General features: G+C 35.0%; 1 protein-coding gene across 16 annotated transcripts in view; it reads right to left on the bottom strand.

Moving 5' to 3' along the window:
* The window catches only part of Robo2 (roundabout guidance receptor 2), a 1,084,901-nt gene that overhangs the window by 21,770 nt on the left and 1,045,905 nt on the right, over nt 1-17,226 (bottom strand). For 10 of the 16 annotated variants that reach the window (XM_051191748.1, XM_051191747.1, XM_051191746.1 and 7 more), the window contains 4 exons: nt 16,608-16,889; nt 16,067-16,192; nt 11,050-11,206; nt 3,505-3,765 (listed from right to left, as the gene is read on the bottom strand). In XM_051191748.1, coding sequence (XP_051047705.1) covers nt 3,505-3,765; nt 11,050-11,206; nt 16,067-16,192; nt 16,608-16,889 — 826 coding nt within the window. The remainder of the gene's footprint in view (nt 1-3,504; nt 3,766-11,049; nt 11,207-16,066; nt 16,193-16,607; nt 16,890-17,226) is intronic. The other 6 variants (XM_051191750.1, XM_051191757.1, XM_051191755.1 and 3 more) reach the window with 1 other exon arrangement.

Below are 17,226 nucleotides of genomic sequence, written 5' to 3' on the forward strand. Positions count from 1 at the left end.
CCCCCCACCCATGATCAAGCTATTTGGTATCCAGGTTAGTGTTGAAGTTTACCTCATTTGTTTTGTTTTAACCTATAAAGCATGTTTGAAGAAAGTTTGTCAGATGGGGCCTTGATTTCTATGGCCCTGCCTCTAGCACAAGTCCTGCCCTGTGAGGATTGCTTTTGGTGTGTTTCCCATCACGTTAGGCTGAACAGCTGTCCCATTATCCCAGTGTACATTAGACACAAATACTTTGGGCTCTCTAGGCATTTGCAATGCATCTCAAGAACCAAGTCTTGATCGGGAAGGAACAAATTTTTAACATAAAGTATGTTCTATAACTTCTTTATAATGAGTAAGTCTTATCCCAACATTATAAAATTAACAGAATCTGTACGGCCATTCATTTATTAGAAATTTTTAAGGAATGCCTGAGTGAGTTTGCATTTTATGACTAACACAATATAGAGCTGGACCCTGAGGTCTGCTTGCTGTGAGACTATTAAATTATTCTTCTAACCTACAAAATGCTTAAGTTGAGCTAACTTATAATCATTTGTAATTGTCAACAAAGAGTGAATGTGTTCCATGTCTGAACATTTTTTTCTTGACTTCCTACAGAACAATTCAAAAGTTCCCTCCCATGTAAAAGTCATGGCAAATAAGGGGAATGCAGTTTTGCTGTTGGCTCTTAAAAAAGTTGAAGAGTTATTCCTGCTTTCATTCCTCCATGGAGTCCCATACCAAGCAATCAGAATCCAGACAGTGATGCTAATAATTATCTTCCATAAGAAATGATCAGGCACCATCACAACAATGCCCTGAATTATGATTATGAACCACTTTGAAGTTTTAAAACATGCTATGAGAGTTTTAAGAATTCACTGTATCTCCTATACACCTCCTTGGCATTCATCACAATGCACTAATCCATAGTGAGGAAGGAAAAGCAAGTTTCACTAAAGTCTTAGGCAGACTCTTGAGCTTTGACAGAATCACGTTGGTATACATGGATCATCACATTCAGTTTGCAAACTGAGGAGAGAGAACACTGCATGACAAACAAGAGGGTATCAAGCAGTGCAACATATATGGTTCATTTCACCATAATGCTATAGATTTGAGGGTGGGTGAAGAAAGAACAGACCAATGCTGTAATCCTATATAGCTGTTAGCATGTCTTGGTGGGAAAAATTGCAAAGGGATTTAAGAAAAAGTATTCAACAATTTAAGCAGAATTAGAAGGTAATCTGAAATATGAGATCAAGATGTACAGGATTTATAGCAATGTGCTTGAATAGGAAGTGTTTTGAACATTCCATTGGTCAGTATGAGAAGCATCCCTGGAGGTTCAGCTAGGACCCTTTCTCTTTAGAATTCTGTGAATGTGATATGTAACCTAAAGCAGAAGTCACTTTCAAGCCACAAGAACAAGCGAGGTAGTTTTTGGGTAAAGGATGAATTACTACCCTCATACACAAAGTTAATTGAGGCATTCAGAATACTGATAGATTATGTGGACACATTCTCAAGGTATAGTGTATGTGTAGGGAGAAGATATGAAAATGTCTTAGTTCATTCACCCATCCAGAAGATACTGATGAAGGAGACACTCAGTGGGAGATTTTAAGTGTGAAAAAGACATCGGCAACAAATTCAGGTAAAAGTCCAACCCCTTATAAACATAAGAAATTAGAATATAGACAGGTAGTTTGTTATGAACCATGAGATGTGAAAACACATTTAAATCTTACAAAAAAAATCCAATGAAACAATAGATGGCTTCACCTTCACTAAAAAGTGTAGGCATTTTTCTATAAAATCTGGAGGTAGTCTCTACTCTGGTAATACCATCTTTCTGACTCTAGTGTCTGTTTACTTGGAAACATTTAACAGGACAAATCATCATAGGCTTCTAATCACAAAGTTAACAGCTTCATCTCTGACTGGGCTGACGACAAAGTTCAGTGCTGAAAGGAGTCAACTTTAGGAGACATAAGGCCACAGCTCTAGCTCTGCTTACATGTACTTCATGGCTTGGCACTGCATCTTGCTAGTGATGAGTAAACAGAGCTACCTGGAACTTCAAAGGGAGATCTCTATTTTTGGAATATTTCAGAATTTCGTTCCACATCTCTTTCCTTGGTTTATTTTAATCCATTTTATTTTATGAGAATAATATGTAACTTAGTTTAGGAGATACAGTGAATTCTTAAAACTCTCATAGCATCTTTTTAAACATTAGACTTTGAGGACTCTGTAATAATATACCTAATCATAATTTAGGGTATTGTTGTGAAGGTCCCTGCTCATTTCATAATTATTAGCATCACTTTCATTTTATACATAGGAGAAGTATACATATAAATGACAAAGTTCTCCATGTCATACATTTGGTAAGACACATCTGTCTTCATGGAAGTGGGCCTAAACTTGTCTTTTCTCCGTGGAATCACATACTAAGCAATCAGAATCTACTTGGAGGTAGTATCTAGGTTATTGTATATTAAATTTGTCCAGGTGATTCTTATATGTATCAGAGTTGTGTTTGAAGTATAAGCAACAAGATTGCATGACTTATGAGTCAACACAAGAAAATCCTATGTTTCCTCATCCAATTCTTTCAAACTTGGTTGTATTTTTCACAAAAGAGCTTTATGTAAAACAATATTGTTTAAGAGTAAGCACATCTGAGTATTGAGAATATATCTGCTGATTGAGGAAGGAAAAGGGGCTTCTGCTCCCCAGCAAAGAGCATGTTTGTGACAGCATGGAGTATTTTTCCCTATTTGGGTATCTTCTCGAATATCTACTTTGGTGTATTTTAAAAATATAACCATCTCATAAGCGAAAGGAGATACTTCAATAGATAGGTATTTATACGTCAATCAGTATTGAAGAAAAACAAACCCTCTAAATCCATGACACCGGGTCCCATTTCTTTTTCTGCCACACTTTCACAGAACACCTAAGCATCTTCCTTCTGTGCTTTATGAATTTGCAGTTTTATTAGAAAAAAAATCCTCGTGTTCTTGGGTTCCTGTTGAAGCGTTTACTGTTTTTATTTTTACTGTTTCCTAAGCCACTTAATTCAGTACAAACAGAGTCCTTTAATAACTGACACTGTCCATAGTAATTTTCAGAAGCATGTATTTACATATTCACAACCACATACAGAATTAATCACAGGCACTTTAAAGAATTTTAAAGGAGTCCTTTATTGTGGTATTAAAAACAAGTTCAAGGATAAACTAATTGGAGCTGGTTTGTGATTAAGAAAGATTTTGGTTTTGCCAAAAAGCACTTCAGTTTGAATCGCTACTTCATTCACCTCTGTAACCAAATGCGTTATACTGGTCAGGTTACTTAAATTTCTGTCACCCATTTCTTAATATAGATGGCTAACATATATTCTAAATCATGATCCCACCCACACAGGCTTATGAGCATCTCTGCATAATATACATCCAAGAACATTTACATATGTAGAAAGAATCGGGCCTGTTGCTTACTGATATTTACCATGTTTGTTTTGCTATATCAAACTGATAGGCCCTTGTTAACTCATCCAAGTGAGCTTGCAGCATGGGTTGCATCTCTTCCCTTGGGGATGGAGTAAGAGTGGCAGTGGACTGCTGTCCAAAAGAGATCGCAGGTGAGGAGGCCACACCACGAACCGGAGGTGTTGGGACCCTGTCATCATCTTCTTCTAGTTCATCTTCCATACCCTGGTGCAAGTATGTTTGCACTGGTAATGGTGGGCACCAGCTGTCACTATCATAGCTGAAATTAAATAAGGAAATATGGTCGCTGAAACACACATACATGCACAACTATACTAGCAATAAATAGCAACAAAATGGTGTCTAAAAGGTTTCTGAAGTGTGTCTTCCTTATCACATTATTGAGGCTATCATAGCAAATCATCTCAAAATATCTCAACTTGTTCTTAAAAGACCTTATTAGCTAATTGTTACCACACAGCTAGCTACAAATGGCAATAACTTCCCACCAAAGTTACTCATGTGGAAACAGTGATTTGCTAATTAAAGACAATTAATGAAGTCACTGGTGGGAGATATATCCACTCCCTTTTCTTACATGTCCTTTTGTGCAAACAAAATATGCCAATACAGCTGATTGATCATCTAATACATGTAGGAATTATATTTACTCTTCTACACCTATGGCAATCTATCATTCAAAATAATATACTTGTCCTAAATGCTTGGTGATAAACTTAATGAAATTAAAATATTATTGATGGTTTTATCAATAAAAACCCACAGCATACTTATCTCAACATATAAACAAAAGTTTCAGATATCTTATAAAAGAAAAATGATTAATTTCAGTAAAATTATTTGGCATAAAATCCATCATTGTATACATTTTCAGTTTCCTTTGAAGATTTAGAGAGCATATCAAAACAATTTTAGAAGGTCTTCTGGATCAAGAATATAGAATACTAGTATAGTATATTCTAAATAACAGTTCTATTTACAGCAATTCCATAGTTTCAGTATTTTAGCAGACCAATAAATTCCAAGATATTTAAAAAATGAGACTTTTCAAAAAGGCTAAACCAGTAATGATAGCTTAGATGGAAGGACAGTTCATGGAACCATGCTTGGCACAGGGAACTATGGGTACTAGAGGACAGGAAGTTATTTTCTTCAGTGATATAGTCACTGGGGAGTTTTCATGTACCAATGGACAGGGTCACCCCATGCCCATATTAATAATTCTGGATAAACCCAGTGAGTCAAAGCAAAACTCAAACAGGAAGACCCATGAATAAGAAGGGCCCCCAAAGCTCATAGATTTGAATGCTTGATCTCCAGGTATTGGTACTGTTAGGAGGTGTGGCCTTGTTGAAGGAAGTGTGTCACTCGACTTAAAGGGCTTCAAGATTTCAAAATGCTCAAGCAAGATCCAATCTCTCTCCCTCTCTTCCAGCCAATCTGGATAGAATATTCTCAGCTACGTCTCTAGTACCATGTCTGCCTGTGTATCATCCATGCCATAACTGACTAAACCTCTGAGCCGTAAGCCAGCCCCAATCAAGTGCTTGCCTATATGAATTGCTAAGGTCTTCACAGCCCTAGAACATTGACTAAGACAACATGGAAGTGAGGTAGAGACTCGAAAAGGGAAGGGAGGAATTTGAGAAGGGCATGAGGAAGATAAAAGGATGGAAGGGAATAGAGTCAGCTAATGTGACCAATCAGAAATAGAGACTGCTGGAGGAATAGAAGCTGAAAGTGTCTGGAGACTTTCAAGGCTCTGTTAGTCAACAGCCATAATAATATGTTAAGTTACATGTGTGCAAGCCTAGAAGTCGTTACTGAAGAACTCAGTTCCAAAACAGATAAAGAGAGAAAAATACTGGCCATAAGCGAGGAGAGGAAGGAATGTGTCAGTGACATAGGACTTCATCACTCCCAGAGAGCTTGGGATAGTGTCACCTCTACCCATCCAGTCTCCCTGAATTTCTAAAACCTTATTTCCACAAACCAAATATCCTCCACCCAAAGTCAGTTTTACCTTTGGTTCCTTTGTTATTGTGTCCATGGTCCCTTCCTTTTGCCTTGTTGAAGCTATGCTAGTGCCCTTCTGTTTCACTGAGGTTGAAGCTGAAAGCCCTGCAACAGGAGCACTAAACAGTTTGGAAGGGTTGGCTGTCTCTAAATGTCTTTTATACTATTGTGAACAGCAGACACATTTCAGTATGTTATCTCTACAAGAAAATGCTACAGGGGTTAATCTGTATTCCTATTTATTAACTACATAATGTGTGCCAATCTTTTCTGAAAGAAATACATTTTCTAGCACGATGTCAATTTGATTTGTTTTATGGAGATCACGGTTTTCATTTGAAGAAAGAGTTCTATTGTTCTAAAGTCAGTAACCAGCATCCTTTGTTGCATTTAATGCCTTAAGGTTTTCAAATCCAATCAATCCTGCTGACTATTTACAAATTTATCTATGAAGACTTCAGAATAGCTTAAGAGAGCCATTTACTTCTCTTCATTCTATTATGGACATTTAACATAGTTAAGCTTCAACATATTTTCTAAACAGGGTACATAGTTTGTCACCAAGAATTTCACTCTGAAAGTAAATGGCTTTGTTTCCTTTTTTTTTTTTTTTTCTTTATAATTTTGCAGTATGATACACTTGGCCATAGAAACAAACTACAGGTTTATATTCAAATATTACATGTCTTCAAGTCCTAAATTACATTCTCTGACAAAGCTAACCACTCCTAGAACATACTACATAATTGGCAATATTATTAAACATTGACTTGAAAATGGATTTTAGATTTCCAATGTTGATGCTTCCTTTTACTTATTCAGTTTAATAATTAGCTTTTAAGATGTTCATAGTACCTTTTCTTCAAGAATCTTTAGCTACCTTCTAGCTGGCCAAAATCATATTTATTGACATGCAAAGAGATTCTTTCATAGAAAGCTTAAGTTCCTTTACATGACTTTGTTTGAGTTTGAGTACTACATTATTAAGATAAAAAAATACATATTTAGGAGCTAATAAAATAACTGCCCATTTTCAGTTTAGAATGTGTTTATTATTAGCCTTTATCAATACTTAAAGTCAAGTTTAGTCTTCAAAGTTTGTTTTAAAAGAACACATTTTTATAGCAGATACTAATAATTGTGTTGTCTCTGTTTGCATATTGCCAAAGATATTATATGACATACTATTTACTTAGTATTTCAAATGGGCATAGCCCATCAGTACTAAAATATGCCTCCTTGATGAACAATAGACAAATTTTTAAGCAATCTAAATGACATGTAAATTAAGAACATACTACGAGTAAGACAAGAGAGATAAGCATGTGCTATATACATTATTTATAATGATAATGCAAAAAGCATTAGAGTAAATTATACTCGATTCACTTCCTGTTATTCAAATAACACTGGGCAGAGTAGAAGGTGTTTAAAATTTTTTGATATTATAAAAATTGTAATACTAGGTAAATAAATTACAGAGTGTGCTAAGTTGCTAAAAACAAATTTTATTAACCTTTTTATTAAAGTAGGATAGATGCTGTCAGCAATTCCCTCTATATTATCTGAACAGATAATGGGAACCACAATGAATAAACTTAGTCACTCTTCCAGTACAAGGAAGGCTGGAAAGAATGTGTGTATTCAACGTGGTTTCCACCAATAGAAGTAAAAATAAAAAGTAAGAAAAATATCCTAAAGATATTTTCAGAGACTAACAAGACTGAATAAAGGAATCCATGCCAGGATGTAGTTCCTATCCAGTTTGCAGAAAACTTCTCATCACCTCCCTGGTATTCATAAATGAATCCACTTCAGAGGGTTAGATAGAAAGGTTTAGTGTAATTACCTTCACATTTTATATATATGCACATCTTATTTAAACAATACACTTTTGATGTTTATTTGTAGCAACCCACAAAGTCTAAAACAATATTCTCAATGGACAATCAATGCTCTTTTATCCAACTTTTGCCAGGCAAGTCCTTGTTCCCTGGCATTCTGATAGCCAAGTTTGAGGCATCCTATTATCTGTCTTTCCTGATGAGTAATGATCAAGATGACAGCAAATCAATGTTGCATGCGAACTAACTTATTAAAGGCCAGATACAAATACCAAATTACTAATAAGAATACAATAACGTTCAACTGCAGCAGTAGCTTGCCGATGTCTAATTTGAAGAACAAAGCAAAGTGCCTATTTAATTACTATTGAATTATTCTAAGCAGCCTATGACTATAATAAATGCATTGCACTCAGATCTAGGTCCTAATACCTTTAACACATTGCCCTTTTCAAACAGAAGCATATTAAGAAGGGAAAACATTTGCACCATGGCTACATGATTGAATTAAGATTCAAATACCATTTCATTTGAACAATGATTAAATAAATTCTGTTAGTTTGTACTGTAAAGATATAAATTGGCCATGGAAGGCTTAGGAGGAAAACCGTAAGTCTGTACTCTTTATAGCCGATACTACAAACCACAATTAGTAACTAGACTGTAAATTTTCAACATTTTTGTTATTCCCAGCCGGGACTCTCTCCTAACTCTGTCTTTCCTTGTGCCTACTGTCACTCACTTATCTACACCCCTTTTCGTTTTCACACCAGCCTTTTTGCTGGAAAACTCCAAACATTATCCACCTGAACCAACATTCTTTTTTATCTAGTCTATCGATAGTAAAACAGAGGAATCCTTCACAATTAACATCACGGCACCTTCTCAGACGATCCTACATTGTGGAGGCTTAAAACCGAACAGTACATTGTAAGTAACTGCTAGGAGAGGAGAAAATCAGCTTTTTCCAATAGAGTGACACTGGGTATGTCAACTAGTTCAGTGTAGACCCTGTATTCAAGAGCAGTTGACTAACACATAATAGACATTACTTTTTTCTTTTCTTTTCTTTTCTTTTTTTTGAGTGTGTATCTTTTTATTTGCTTACAATTTGTTTTGTTTTCTTTCTTTTTTAGGTACAGTTTTATTTTTGTTTTTTGGTTTTACAGATTGTCTTATTGGGTTTCATTTATTTTTTCAGAAAGAATTTAAATTTGGGTGGGTAGGGAGGGAAAGGTGATGTGGAAGAACATGGTGAGGGGAAATTTGATTGAGATATATTTATATTAAAAATTGTTTTAGATAAAAATATATTTATACTAAAACATCAATATTAGCCAACCTCATGCAATATGAACCAGTTGCAAAAAAGATGTGGATAAGCAATTAAAATGCAATCCGGGGATCATCAAGACAGAGAGGGCAAGCTCAGGAAATGAGAAACAGAAGGCAGGGGAATAGTCATAACTAGAATAGGACATAAACAAAGACTAATAGGAATGTTTTTATTTTTCCTCTTTGATCAATGAACGTTCTCTCTATTATGGTATCAAGTTGTTCTTGGCTAAGAATGTACTATACTTCAAAGATCACTCTAGATTCAATGCTTTCTTTGGGTTATTTTTCATTAACTTTGACTCTGGGCACAGAATCTATCAGTCAATCAATTGTGGTACTATCATTTATGAATAAATAATTCAAAGTTGGGTGGTGGTGGTGCAGGCCTTTAATCCAGCACTTTGGAGGCAGAGGCAGGTGGATCTCTGAGTTCTAGAAAAGTTCGTTCCAGGACAGGTTCCAAAGCTACACAGGGAAACCTTGTCTGGGGAAAAAAAAATAAATGCACATTGCATATAGAGTCTGGGCATTCCTTTTAACTACTTGTAGTTGCAAATGAATATTTAGAAATAAAAAATAATATAATTTTTTTGTAAATTTGAAAAATGAATTATAATCCCTAAATATGTAAAATGACTGGCATACCAATATTCTGGAGATCATTTGTTTATGACCATTAAACTACACTACTATTAATTGTTTCATCAAGGAATGAATTACTTAAATTTTTCACTTTTTAACAAGGTCATGTTGCATTACTTAGACTGAATTAATTTATTTCAGTGTGTAATGGGTATCATTATATCAGATGTATATTTTAAGAAGATTTGAAGGTGAAAAGAAGGAATTCTACATATGCTACAATTTCCATATGATTCAGATGTTATTCTTAAAAAGTATTAACATACTTTTCTCTTACCATTCAAGTTATGAATTCCATTTCCATGTTTCTCAGATACAATCTTAAAATGCAAACTATTAAGTAATAATCCTATCATAATCCTTTGAATGAAATGTGTAGCTCTTATTTTTCATGAGATATACATATTTACCTCACTAGTGTGAATTAGAATCACATTCACAATTTAACTTTTTTTTTTTTTCACAATTTAACTTTTAAGCCAGGATAAGAAAGGGTGAGCTCTTAACTGCCAATTTCAAATGGAAGCATTTTGATTTGTTAAATAGTCAATGTTTGTGTATACATGAGCACTATTTCCCAGAGAAACAAGTTAAATCTATTGGAGAAATAGAGAAATGGAGAAAAGATGTGAAAGTATTTGTATGAGTAGAGAATAGACCATATATATATATGTGTGTGTGTGAGTGTATTTGTATATATATGCAAATATGTATATTTACATATACTATCTATATGTGTATAAGATAGAATTCATAAAAAAAGATGAAAAATGTTAACAAATATGTATATTTATATGATTTAAACAAATATAAATCATAATTCACTATTTAATTAAATTATATTTAAAATGTAAATAAATACTTATGCATAAAACAAATTTTGTATGAGAAAAATCTCCAATATATTCTGTATTCTTGGTTGCATGGTTGCATACTAGCCTAATCAAAATACCGATTTACAAACTGAAAGCAAGACACTACATTTAGGTAAAATATTTCATTTGATTTTTCTTTTTTTTTTTTTTTGTAATAAAAAACACTACCCAATTCTTTGTGTTTCAAATCGATCACCACTCTGACTAACAGGAAACTAACTTGTGGGACATTTGGGAAAGAATAGAGGAACATCACATTTAGTGGCCATCAAAAGAAATTGTCTACCTTAAAAAGATTTTGTTACAGAGTGTGCATTGACTTGAAACTCTTATTGTTCCTGTCCCTAAACTCCCATCAGAATTGATGATTAAAGTTCTACCCACTGGTCAGGTCCCCACAATTATCCCATTGTGATGGTACTCTACTGGTGGCGCCCTGCTATGGCCAGACATCAAGTCATTAGGAAGCTGCAAGGGATGATGAAGAAGGTTATTTTAATTCCTTTCAGCCCTTCTCAGGAGTGCCTCTTTAGTTCACAGAGCTGTGGGGACTTGCTTTCAAACTAACAAGCAATATTATAAATGGAGGCTGATTATCATGATTGCAGACAATCTCAAGCACTTGAGGGCCAAGGATTCTCACTCCTCAATATGGGCTGTTTTATATTTATCAGCTAAAAATAGAGAGAGAGTACAAACAGGAGAGGAGGATTCAATGAACATGGAGGGAGGGAAGCCATTCAAATGATAAAGGAAGCAACACAGCAAAACTGAACAGAGGCAGAAGCGTGACCTTGGCTATATTGTCAGCATTCACCACATCCTTACCCATCTTCTTGTTGTTCAGCAGCATAGTGTCCCAGCTCTGTACCAGGAAGGGGCTGGACCGGTGGGGGAGGTAGAGGGACATTAGCCCAAGTTGATCCATTGTTTTTCTGCGCTTTAGAAGAACTTTTGTTTTTCTTCTTTTTCCCACCTTTCCCTCCTGGAAGCAATAAACACACGTGTTCAGAGAGGCCGATTGTCCAAAGAAACAGAGAATATTAGATACCAGGATGTATTAATGTTTTCAAAACACTATAATCAGTATGTTAGACACGATGAAAAAAAAAAAAAAAAACAGAAAAAGGAAAAGAAAAGCTGTAAACAATGGAATGATATATCAGGGAGAATAGAAACATTTTGTCTATGAATTCCAGCAGTGGCATTGTCTCTCCTAATTCATTCTCTGCAGAAATGAATAAATCAAAAACATGGCTTCTGTATTAAGAGTGCATTTATTGATTTATTCACCTCTGCTACTTCCATGTTCCCATTGTTAGATGAAATAATGATCCACAGCAAATTTGTTCAAATGTCAGATTTTACTATGTTTATAGTGCTCTTTTATATAATCTGTCTCAGTGGAGAATGCAGTGTCTAAGGATACAAGCTAAACTTTTCCATTAGAGTGTATTCAATTTAATTAATCTATAGAACTAACATTCTTCTTTCCAAAGCCATGGGTAAAATCAATCAACTTCAGTCTAGAGAATATCTGTAAATGCCTCATTGAGATACATTTCATAGACTTTTTTCTTTTCTAATGAGTAGCAGCATTATTTGTGAATATCACTTTAATTTTAATATTTAAAAATCCAAAATGAAGGGAATTTCATGGAAATAGAGTAACTAGGTTCTGTACTTTGTAAAATATAAATGAATTCATGCACAAATATGAACAGAAAGTGTGCCAGCAGTGTATGAACCGTATCTAAGAGTACATGGAAATTAATGAACTACGGAAACAAAACATCATTTGAATTATGCTATCCATTTTATTCTTCCAAAATGAAGCAAATAAACCTTCTTCACTAACAAGGATGGTACCAAAGTAGATACAAGGATGAATATTCTTTTAGCAAAGAAACAAAGAATGTTTTAAAGGTACCTAAGCAACTTGTTTGAGTCCTTTATCAGCTTATATGCATGTGCAAACAGTAGTATTGACCTCTTGCACTTAATCTTTAATATTGTGAGTGTAAGATGTTGTGTCAGAGGGCTATCTAGTCATGCAGATAAATATCATCCATTTCTTTCTTTTATCTATTACTAATCTGAGTTAGCAAAATCAGATTATATAATAATAATATACTGCAAGTCCTACAACAGATAACACTGTTACACTAAACATTCATATTATTGCAGAGCATACACTTCCTATATGCCATGCATGCCTACGCTCATACCTATTATGTCCCCCCAGGACACAGTATTTTCACTATTTTTTTTTTTTTTTTTTTTTTTTTTTTTTTTTTGCTTCTTTGATGGAAGAAGGTTACAACAGGGAATGAGAGCAGGCATCCTCTACACTAAGCCCATGTGTAAGAGCTTGATATCTGGACTTGGGGACTAATTCATTTATGACATCATAGGTCAGTCAGTAGATGTCATCTTAATTTCCATATATACAGATATCCACCTCTGCAAACTTCTCCAATTTTTCCAGGTTCAGTGAGTATGCCAGAAACAGCCTGAGTTTCTAAATAAAACAAAGCATTTACTGCTCAATCAATCTTTATATTTTCATTATGAAATGAATCTTTGCATCCTTAAGCCCCCCAAATCATAAACAAAGACCAAGGAGTACATCATTCTTCGTAAACCTGGAGTTGAAGCAACTTCAGTAGGAACAGTTTGAGCAACTCTTCTTTCCTTGCTAACCCCAGCTGTACTTTGCCTTTTGTCTTTGATGAGGACAGTCTGCATGAATTCCCACCGCTCTTTTAGAATCTTTATGTGGCCACCAAGAGAACTGAGTGATGAGAGCAGGGAAGACTTTCTATGTCCGTTTTAAAGGTGCGATATTGTGGTCCTCACTAAGTGCTCTTACATTCCCATAAAGAGAAATCTGCACTCACCAGGCAGCAGCTTTGCAAGAGCCAGCTGTTTGCATACTGTCTACTCCCACTATGCTTTGGTCTTTACGTAAACCCAAGCTGAAATTCTTACTAAAATTCAAAAAAGCAATTCACCACCTACTGTTGTAAACAACAGGCTTTAAAATGTACTTTGGAAAAAAATTGAGCTTTGGAAAAAATTGTGCTTTGGAAAAAAATAAATGTGCTTTGGAAACAGCTGATTCTTGAGGGAATTTCCAAGGGCCTTCCACAAAACATCTGTTTCCCCTCTTCTAGAAATGTACAATTATCTCTTTTCTCATTTTGAATAATCAGGGTAGGAGATCTCATCAGCATGCCTGTGTGTGTTAGCTCCGTGCTAAGTGATGTGTGTCTATGTTAATGGGGAGCATATGACCTAACCTAGTAGTTAAATTCTGTTTCTGAGAGTTGAACCACCACCTACTGCTGCAAACTGCAACTAAAAGCTCAATCATTTTAAGTGAGAGCTTCCTTGCAAGCTTTATTAAATCATAAACAACATATCAAGACACTTCCTACACTATGTGTTTGAGCCCTTGCCCAAATATTTGACCTCTCTCTTCAAGTCAAAGTGTTAACTATTTATAGATATTTTATATCTGACACATGAATATCATGGAAGGAAAACTATGAAGATAATTTATTTTGGAAATAAATGTATAAGTTGGGAAAGAAATGAGTAGTACAACAAACAGTTGCATAGCATGTGTGAGGTTCTGCTTGGACCTCATCAATACCCCAATACCCTGTATATATAATTATGTTAAATTGAATATATGCTCTTTTTAAAAGTTGGTACATTAAAAGAATAATCAGTAATTTTCACATATATAAAATACATATGATTAGTATTCCTGTGACTTTTAAAACACCTGAGTGTTACATTTTTAATGATTAAGCTTTTAATGGAACTTTTTGACCTCCAAAAGGAATATATTGTACAATATTTTAAAGAATGAAAGGTAATCACTCAAATATCAGAAATGAAAGTTATTTGATCTTTGTGATTTTTAAAATGATACTAACATCAATGTGAAGAGATCATTTAGAAATGCTAAACTATGAGAGGATTGGCTAGCAATTGTCTTATAACTCTTACAAAGCAGAACAGAAATATTGAACCCCACTAGAGTTTCAACAGTAAACTGAAAAAGAAATGATAATTTTAATCCCAGCTACTGAAAATGCTATCTCCAATTTAAATAATTTTGTGTTCAAATGTAGATGAAGTATTTATTATAATTCCTAGATCTGAACATAGATATCATCTGGGATATTACTGGGCTCAACAATGCAGCAAGAAATACTGTTTAGAATTCCTTAAGAAGTAACTTTTAAAGCTGGGTGGTGGTGGTACAAACCTTTAATTCTGGCACTTGGGAGGCAGAGCCAGGCATAACTCTGTGAACTCAACAAGGCTAGCCTGATCTACAGAGTGAGTGCCAGGACAGCCAGAGATACCCAGTCTCAAACAAACAAACTAAAATTAAAGAAAAAAAGAACCTAAAAATAAACTTAAAAAATTGGTGACAATTGATCTATACCATATATTTGCTAACTCATATGTCTATAGACCCTATGGCTTATAGTATTCAGTGTTCTTTATATACCTTGTTTGATATTTACATATCTTTAATGAAGTAAAAAGGAAGCTTCGGCAAAAGTACTTTTTAATTATGCAGAGCAATTGTAGGTCTAATTATACAGAAATGACAGCAAAAATGACATAAAAAGGTCATTCTTAAAGTTTCACTGTATTATTCAGCCTCTTTAAATTCATAACAGATGCTTAAATTTTTTTCGTGTTTTACAATGCATCTAATTGTACCAATAAGCAAGAAGAGCGATGACTCATTTTGGAAGGCAAAGAGAGCATTAACATTTCAGTCTAAGAGGGTTCTATCTCCTGAGGAAAAGTAATTCAGTAAATGTAATCTTAGTAGTTTTGAAAGTTAACGCTTTATCCTCTTGAAGTTTATGGGGACCACCAATACACTATAATTCATTCCTATTTATATGTTTGTAAAGATGTCTTATACATGGAATATCATTGATCTGAAAAGATGAAACAAGTTGGATAGCATAATCAATTAGAAATATACAGATTAAATCAGGAGTCATGTGTTGTGAATATAGTTGCAAGGCAATGTATGTCTACCACAGAGTCTTCACATTATAGGCAAGGATCTTCATGGTAGTATGTTAGGATAGAAATGCATTTTCCTAAAACAAAATGTATTTCTATTATGCCTGCAGTGTAATTAGTTCAGCTCCTTTCTTTCAGATACATATTCAAATTTATAATATAGAAATAAGATTGATGTGTAAAATGAGATTGTTTCTAATTAAGTAAAAACAGAAAAAGAAATAAGCCACATAAAATATTATATACAGAGCTTTTAAATTAAGTGTTAATAATGTTCCATATTAATAGCACAGTCACATGATTTGATAGATAATAATCCTCTCATGTGACACTTTAGAAAACCAATACAAAATTATGAGGCTGCACTGCTTAAACATTAGTATGAGGCTCTAAAATAATTTCATTTCCATCATGTGTATTTTCTAGAATCAATGACCTGGAACTGAATATCTTGTATAACCTTTTCATTATAACATTCTCTTGACTTATGAATATGGCTCAGGACAGACAAAATGCATCTGTTCTTCACAAGCAGTCTTTAGGTAGATGGTTCTACTTTTCCTCAAGTACATCACTGTACAGTTCACAAAAGTTTGACAGTGACTTTATCCTCCTCCTCCCCCAAACAAAATACAACTTCACTATGATCAATGACTGCCATTTGACAGATGAATACCTGCTACTGGGTTGTGATTCAATATTTCTTCAAAGGTAGCTAGGAACACAGGTCATATGCTCTTGACAAACAAATATTTCTCCTTACTGTGATCAGACCAACCTGAGAGACTGCCACTCCTTTCTGAGCTGTTGTGAGAGCTGGTGGTGCTGAAATCCTGTGACTGGTTGTGTGGCATTCTATTAGACAATCCCTCAGCCAATCGGTAGTCAGGGATGTAAAGTAAGGCTAAAGGTTAAAGGGCAGAGGTCATAGTGGCATCATGTGATTAGTTCACAGCACAAGCCCATGCAGAACATGCAGTTAGCAACTCAGAAGCAGATGTTGTGGGAGAGCAGAGGAATGCTTTATCTACCCTTTCCTAATGGAGGTAGAGATGGATTGCTGGTTATTATACTGAAAAAAAATACTAAAATAATGGAACCGGTTGGTGTTGGTGTGTGATGGTGAACTCAGTAGCGGTAGCAGCAGTGGTAGTGATTATTTAAGGTTCTGGATACATACATGCCAAAAGAATATTTTAGTTTAGGTAGTAAATCTTGTAATGGATCACTACATTGAACACTGAACAAGAAATACAAGTTTCTATCTCATGCACAAATGATGTGAAATTAATTTCTCAAGACACAAGAAGCTGACTCACCATTGTTACCTTTGTTCTGATCAGGTAGTGAGTAGCCAAATCCCATCAGGTCTGTTTTTTGTTGAATTGAGCTTTTCCATTGTGGATCAGGAAGGTCAACTGCCAGTTCATGGATGCTGTTGGAATGCAGGATCTGGGTAGTGGCATATGGGGTGGCCTGTGTTATTTGGCTAGAACTGTTGTAAGTGGTCTTGGTAGTGAAGTCAATGCTGCTATAAATGGCTCCATCTGAAAGCATTGTTGCTGTTTTATCTCCTTGGCCTGGAACTGGAGGCAGCACTTCTGCAATGAACGTAGGGAAATGAAACTATTTAATGATGCACAGGAACCCAACACTATCAGAACTGAGGATGAAAAATACATGTGCCACACTGTACGTCTGCACTGCAGCTGGGATGGGCTTCATGCGCCAATGAAGGGGAGATGATATACAACCATCGTCAGACCATCAACCCCAGTGATAGGCAGGCTCAGCACTTGTCCTTCACGTCTCACTGCTTACTACATTTCCTCCCCATTTTCTTCGAGCATGAATAGGAGATTTTGAGATGCTCCGTTACTGGAAAGCACACTCAGTTGTTTACTCAGTTTTAAAAGCAAAGAAAGTGTTCGCATTTTC

This window comes from Phodopus roborovskii, unplaced genomic scaffold (genome assembly GCF_943737965.1).
Source record: "Phodopus roborovskii unplaced genomic scaffold, PHOROB, whole genome shotgun sequence".
NCBI lineage: Eukaryota > Metazoa > Chordata > Mammalia > Rodentia > Cricetidae > Phodopus > Phodopus roborovskii.